The sequence below is a fragment of the Benincasa hispida genome, unplaced genomic scaffold (genome assembly GCF_027475165.1).
Source record: "Benincasa hispida cultivar pf3 unplaced genomic scaffold, pf3_genome.v1.1 HicScf70, whole genome shotgun sequence".
NCBI lineage: Eukaryota > Viridiplantae > Streptophyta > Magnoliopsida > Cucurbitales > Cucurbitaceae > Benincasa > Benincasa hispida.
The window spans coordinates 21,405-29,339 of NW_028326822.1; the positions used below are offsets into that span (position 1 = coordinate 21,405).

The following is a 7,935-nucleotide window of genomic DNA, read 5'->3' on the forward strand; positions in this document are numbered from 1 at the left end:
TCGGTCCAAAATTCTAAAAAACTTATAACTCTAATTTTTTAAAACTTAGGAGAAATATTGCAACTCTTGAAAGTATATGAGTATTTTTTAAACAAAGTTCAATGGTAAGTTTTCTTTTTAATAATTTAATCTAAAATTTAATAGAAAATTGTAACGAGTAAATATGAGATTTTTTCTCAATTTAATTTCAAAACATTAATAAATATATCATTTAACAAGGATGGAAGATTCGAACATACAACCTTTAAAGCAGCTATAAGTAATACATTCATTAATTGAGTAATATATGCATATGTTTCAGATAATATAAATATATATATATATATATATATATATATATTATATATATATATATATATATACTAAGTTATATTACTAATGTACCACTTTGATATAACGATAAAGTGTATAATTAATGTTAATCTTAACGTAAATTATAGAAAAAACTAATCTGATTTATATATCATAATAAAAATTTATAACCGATATACCCATATACCAGTATAAACTATAAAGTATGTACAACCATTGATCTTCGTTTACATTTTCATTCTTATTTCAAAACTTTGAACTTATAAGTCTATTTCTTATTGATTCCAAAAATTTCAAAATGAATATTTAAGTTCTAATTAAGCTTTACTTTAAATGATATTTGCTATATTATTTTTTAGTCTAACATACACTTTGCCAAGCCGTTATCTCTACCTAAGTTATAACACTTGGAATCGCATGATCGTATTAATATGTTAGTATTAATAAAGGAAAAAAATGAAAATTAAACTAAATAATATTTTAAGATGGGATAAATCTACTATTACACAAGACATAGATCTACTATTGTTTGGAAAGGTCCCATAGGGAAAAAAAGATATAATTAAAAAATGGGTAGTGTGGGTGATTAATTATTGCAAGAAAAAAGAGAGACAAATTAAGGATGCTGTGGATGGAGAGGCAGGTTCCAGGATCTTGCAGTTTTTAGTACTTTTTGGGTGTGTAAGAGAGAGAGAAAACAAAACAAAAAATTAAAAAGAAACAAAAAAGAAAAGAAGAAAAAGAAAAACGAGATAGAGAAATTAAACTGAAGTGTGTGTGTGTGGTGGAGCTGCTGGTTCTGAAATCAAATAAGAACAAAAGGGAATTGGCAAAGTAAAACAAAACAGCTGTTGCTTCACTGGCTTAAAGGCTTATGGATGGATTTCTAGCTCTTACTCAATCTCAACCGCGTTTTCTTAGGTTTGGTGAAAAACCCTAACTAAATCTTCCACTTGCTTTGAATTTATGCCATCTTTATACTCATTTGGGTTTTGAGCTTGGAAGGATCATAACTCCATAATCAATATGACGCTAATTAACATCTCAAAATTCGATGGTTTGATTATTAATTCCACCGATTATTTGAATGAAAAAAAAAAATCTTCCATTTGAAGGTAGGGTATGCTCAATTATACTCAAAGTCGATGATTTGATTATTATCTGCCAATTGTTTGAATGCAAAACAAAAAGCTTGCATTTGATGTATGGTCAATTATAGGTTTATGGCTTTTAACTAGGTTAAAAAATAGTTTTGGTTCATGTTCACTCGAGATTCATTCCATTTTCATCTATTGTACGGTCAAATTTGGTTAAATTTTAGTTATTATTATGTTAATATATTCTCAGATTTTTTTCCTTGCGATTAGTTTGAGGGACTTGAAGGTTAGGCCAGGTATACTTGATGTAATATGAAAGTGTGGTCATTTTAAATACATTTCAAAAAGTAACCAACAATATTATGTGAATTATGAATAATCAAAAAATTCATTACGATTGTACAATTTTGATTACGGAGTCTAGATATAGTCTTAATTTGCAAAATAGTAGTAATAAATTTCATTCAATAAAAAGGGCACAATATGAATTTGTTTTCAAACGGAAAGGAATGTTGAAGGTGGGGTGTTAAACAAATTCGATGACTTGAGTTGAATTGGGTTCAGATAAATGGAAATTTTATGGCTCGGGTTGGTTCATGATTACTTTAAGTAATCCGGAACCAACCCAAGCCATAAAATTTCCATTTATCTGAACCCAATTCAACTCAAGTCATCGAATTTGTTTAACACCCCACCTTCAACATTCCTTTCCGTTTGAAAACAAATTCATATTGTGCCTTTTTATTGAATGAAATTTATTACTACTATTTTGCAAATTAAGACTATATCTATGACTCCGTAATCAAAATTGCTACAATCGTAATGAATTTTTTTATTATTCATAATTCACATAATATTGTTGGTTACTTTTTGAAATGTATTTAAATGGACCCACTTTTCATATTACGATCAAAGTATACCTGGCCTAACTTCAAGTTCAAACTAATCGCAAGGAAAAAATCTGAGATTTATATTAACAATATAATAACTAAAATTTAACCAAATTTGACCGTACAATAGATGAAAATGGAATGAATCTCGAGGAACATGAACCAAAACTATTTTTTAACCTAGTTAAAAGCCATAAACCTATAATTGACCATACATCCAAATGCAAGCTTTTGTTTTGCATTCAAACAATTGGCAGGATTAATAATCAAATCATCGACTTTGAGTATAATTGAGCATACCTTCAAATGGAAGATTTTTTTTTTTTCATTCAAATAATCGGTGGAATTAATAATCAAACCATCGAATTTTGAGATGTTAATTAGCGTCATATTGATTATGGAGTTATGATCCTTCCAAGCTCAAAACCCAAATGAGTATAAAGATGGCATAAATTCAAAGCAAGTGGAAGATTTAGTTAGGGTTTTTCACCAAACCTAAGAAAACGCGGTTGAGATTGAGTAAGAGCTAGAAATCCATCCATAAGCCTTTAAGCCAGTGAAGCAACAGCTGTTTTGTTTTACTTTGCCAATTCCCCTTTTGTTCTTATTTGATTTCAGAACCAGCAGCTCCACCACACACACACACACTTCAGTTTAATTTCTCTATCTCTTTTTCTTTTTCTTCTTTTCTTTTTTGTTTCTTTTTAATTTGTTTTGTTTTGTTTTCTCTCTCTCTTACACACCCAAAAAGTACTAAAAACTGCAAGATCCTGGAACCTGCCTCTCCATCCACAGCATCCTTAATTTGTCTCTCTTTTTTCTTGCAATAATTAATCACCCACACTACCCATTTTAATTATCTTTTTTTCCCTATGGGACCTTTCCAAACAATAGTAGATCTATGTCTTGTGTAATAGTAGATTTATCCCATCTTAAAATATTTTAGTTTAATTTTCATTTTTTCCTTTATTAATACTAACATATTAATACGATCATGCGATTCCAAGTGTTATAACTTAGGTAGAGATAACGGCTTGGCAAAGTGTATGTTAGACTAAAAAATAATATAGCAAATATCATTTAAAGTAAAGCTTAATTAGAACTTAAATATTCATTTTGAAATTTTTGGAATCAATAAGAAATAGACTTATAAGTTCAAAGTTTTGAAATAAGAATGAAAATGTAAACGAAGATCAATGGTTGTACATACTTTATAGTTTATACTGGGTATATCGGTTATAAATTTTTATTAATGATATATAAATAGATTAGTTTTTTCTATAATTTACGTTAAGTTAACAATTAATTATACACTTTATCGTTATATCAAAGTGGTACATTAGTAATATACTTAGTATATATATATATATATATATATATATATATATATATATATATATATTTATATTATCTGAAACATATGCATATATTACTCAATTAATGAATGTATTACTTATAGCTGCTTTAAAGGTTGTATGTTCGAATCTTCCATCCTTGTTAAATGATATATTTATTAATGTTTTGAAATTAAATTGAGAAAAAATCTCATATTTACTCGTTACAATTTTCTATTAAATTTTAGATTAAATTATTAAAAAGAAAACTTACCATTGAACTTTGTTTAAAAAATACTCATATACTTTCAAGAGTTGCAATATTTCTCCTAAGTTTTAAAAAATTAGAGTTATAAGTTTTTTAGAATTTTGGACCGATGATATTGAGACATGAAATGGTAGTGTGACAGTCAGTGACCTAAAACAAAATTTGAATCCAAGTCTCGATTTCTATTTAAAATTTCAAAAGATTTCTAATCTATCATTTTATGGAAGTTGAGGAATAATATTACAACGTTTGAAAATATAAAAATATTTTTTAAACAAATGACGAAGTTGAAACTCGAGTATATTTATAATAATAATTTAGCGTAGTTTTATTTTAATAGATATTTTCCCCTCAAAATTACTTAATTTCCTTCCAAGTCATCTCCCAAAATTTCCCTTTCCTTTTAAAGAAACAGAACAAAAGAATAATCCTCACCATATAAACGTAATTATAACTATAAGTTTGAGGACGAAGTTTGACTTCTTCAATAATAAAGAGTTCTGTATAACTTTTCTTTATCTCTTGGTTTTTTTCAGGACCCAAACGTCATTTTAACTTTGACGAATTTTAGATTTTCAAATCTGTATTTATATTTATTTAATCTAAAAAATATCTGTCACCCATATCGATTTGCGTGTGTTTGTAAATCAAACCATTTACACTAAAAATTAAACATAATTCACTTAGGAATCTAAGTGAAATAATCAAACCCACAATTATTATATATAAACCCCAAAAATCTAGCCCTTCTCTCTCTATAAATACACCACTCGTTTCATTTCTCCTTCCCTCAATATTTACAGTACTCATTTCTCCATTTTCAAGCATTATTGGTTCACAAACAAGCTTTATTTTACTTTATATTTTTTTTTATCTGATCAACATGGTGAAGAAGGAATTAGCAAATGATGACAATCATTCAACGACACTTCCAACAAGTAAAAAAAAATACAAGGGAGTAAGAATGAGAAGCTGGGGCTCATGGGTTTCTGAAATTAGAGCTCCCAATCAAAAGACAAGAATATGGTTAGGTTCATATTCTACGGCGGAGGCCGCTGCGAGGGCTTACGACGCGGCCCTCTTGTGTCTTAAAGGCTCCTCCGCCAATCTTAATTTTCCAATCTCTTCTTCTTCCTTTGCTCATTTTCATAATTTTCTCTCTTCCAATCATGATGATCATAATAATGTCATGTCTCCAAAATCCATCCAAAGAGTTGCTGCCGAAGCTGCCGCGAACACCGCCTTCTTCGATTGCAATGTTGACAGTAATACGTTGGGATCTAACGATGTGCTGCCATCGTCGCCACCACCTTCCTCCTCCTCTTCTTCCTCTGTCTCGTCATCGTCCAATAACGATTCGTTTATGATGACGGATCCATCGTGGTTCAACTTTGATGACATACTCTCCCCTAAGTATGTTGGGCAAATGATGGATGGGACTCTATTTGATCCACCCATTATTGATGATTTTTATGACGAAAGTGATATTAGTTTATGGAGCTTCTGTTGAAAAAAAAAATCAATGTTTTATTTATTCTTTTTTTTTTTTTTTTAATACATTTTTTGCATATTCATATTGTATGATCCCTCAGATTGTTAATTTTACAAAATTACTGACAAAAGTAAAAATTTACATAATAATATATAAATATAGGTTACAGCCGCAGATTATTTTTCTGGGTTGGTTGATCTCTTTTGTTGGATTTCATATATTGTTCTTCTGTTCCATTTTGAGTCTAATTTGCTCTCTACACTTTTAATAAGTTCTTGGATTTTTAATTTTGTGTCTGGATAAAACTTTGCAGATTCATGAACTTAAATAATATCAAAAGTTCAGATATTAAATTTTTAATTTTGAAAAATTATAAATTCTTAGTTTAAGAAACAAAACCAATGACTGTATGTAAATCTGACATTGATCTTGATGTGTGGTTTGCTGTATGATTGTCTCAAAGTTGTGTTTCCAATGGTGTGTGTTTTGGGCGGTGGGCAGGTTTTGAAACTAAGAAAACAAGTCATGATATAATGTCAGAACTATGTGGTGAGTCCAAAAAAATATTATTAAGGATAGAAATACCGTCACACATCTAAAGATAAACAAGAAAACGACAACTTCTTCGTTGAAATTAGAAAAATTATACAAATTTAGAGTTCATTTGAAATGACTTTCTCATCATTGCTTCAAAATAAATTCGTTTGGTGGTCCATAATGAAATAGGATTGTAATGTAATTTAACAAAAAATCTATGTTTAGATTGTACGTTGTGAGGAAATTCATTTCATTATGACAGTTTTAATCTAACCCTCTTTCTCATCGTTTTCATATTTTACGATCTCATTTTCATTTTGTCCTCGATTATTCACACTTTCCAACACTCTTTTAATTCTTAGTAATCTTGATTACATTTCAATTTCCCAAACGCATCCTAAGCTTTTTGCATTTAAAAACATTGCTGTAAGATAAGTCCATGTTAAGAATGTTGTCATTTGTAGAAAATCGTGTGGAAATTATAGTTTTGAATAAATAAGAGAGATTACCATAAAGGACTAGAGACGGGAAAATTGTCAAAAACTTGTGAGGGGGAGCAAAGGTTTTAGTTTTTGGGCAATGAATGGTGAAGCAAAGAGTCAAAATAGAGAAAAGGGTAGGTCCAAATAGAGTCTGAAAATGTCAAATCCAAGCCCTAAAACTAGACAAATTTTGTTGTGGGGGATGAGAGATAGATATTTGCATATTGCACATGATATGTTTATTTTTGTTTTTGATGTTTTTAGTTTTTATGTTGGGTAAGGGTCATGGAGTCCCATTCTCTGTTTATTTGTTGTGTTGCCTTTTACATTGCATCTAGTCCATCACTCATTCTCTCTATTTTCTTTCCTTTTCTTTCTTTCTTTCAAAGTTCATGCACGAAATCCCTCCCATAACTTTTCATTTCACTTCACAATCATCACAAAATCAATTAAGGGGCTATTTCAGCCTTATCTTTTTCAAAAACCAAAATAAATCAAATCAGAATCTTTTTTTTTATTATTATTATTATTTAGAATATCTGAAGTTATGGTCTTTCCTTAAAAAACATAGATTTTAGTTGTGATAGAATAACTTGTCTTTTTAACCCTAGCTAGCTAGTTTTAATTTCATATTAATATGCTAGTCATGATTTTAGTATCACACAAATATGGTAATGTATTGATTAAGGCTTTACAAAATATCTCCCTAACCTTAGTTAAAAGTTAGTACAAAACTACAACATTGAAACACAATCACAATCTATAGTATATATAAAGAAATTCTTACGGGAGAATCTTTATACATCTTCATATTTTGTCATTCGTCACAACTATTCGAGCAAGGTGGTTATATGTAAAGTGGTGTATTCTTTTATGTATGAACATGTCTAGACCATAAATATATAAAACATCACGATCTAATGGTAGAGACATATTTAAATGAACAATAATGTCATTTTTTGGTTACAACTATTTAAGTTAAAGTGATATATCTTTTCGCATATGGATGTAGATATAGATCTCATATATGAAAAATTATGATCTAATAGTGGAGATATATTTGAACAAACGGTCACATTCTTTGCTATGTTATACTTGAGTGTGATTTAGATCATATATAGGAAACATCAATATCTAACGGTGGAGATATATTTGAACGGACAATCATATATTTTTTCTTTTAAAATTTCATAAACTTTTATTTAGTTTTTCTCTTCAAATAAGTTATAATATTATTGGAGTCGATGTATTAATTATAACTTTTCTAAAACTTTTTTCTCTATATACTAAAATAAACTATAAATTTCACGTGTGATATACATTTATACAACTAAAAGCACATAAATTTGAAGTATAGGAGTTCCGATTAATTATTTTTGTAATTTATAATTTAAACTCATGCAACCTCTAAATTCACTTTAGGTTATTTCTCATAAAAAAATACTTAACTTTTAATATTTTCATATAAATGAAAAGGTTAAACCGTACTAAAATTAGGAACTTTAATATTAATATTATTGAAA

The 7,935-nt window shown here is 28.6% G+C and overlaps 1 protein-coding gene across 1 annotated transcript; it reads left to right on the forward strand.

Annotated features, from left to right (window-relative positions):
* The first annotated feature begins 4,676 nt into the window (after positions 1-4,676).
* On the forward strand, positions 4,677-5,611 carry LOC150030005 (ethylene-responsive transcription factor ERF014-like). The gene has a single exon (XM_090310169.1). It carries the CDS (start codon positions 4,785-4,787, stop codon positions 5,409-5,411), a length of 627 nt encoding a protein of 208 aa, XP_090166295.1. The 5' UTR covers positions 4,677-4,784; the 3' UTR covers positions 5,412-5,611.
* The last annotated feature ends 2,324 nt before the right edge of the window (positions 5,612-7,935 follow it).

Bases quoted from the DNA above. Each gene is read 5' to 3' on its own strand.
- LOC150030005 (XM_090310169.1), top strand. From the start codon at position 4,785: ATGGTGAAGAAGGAATTAGCAAATGATGACAATCATTCAACGACACTT.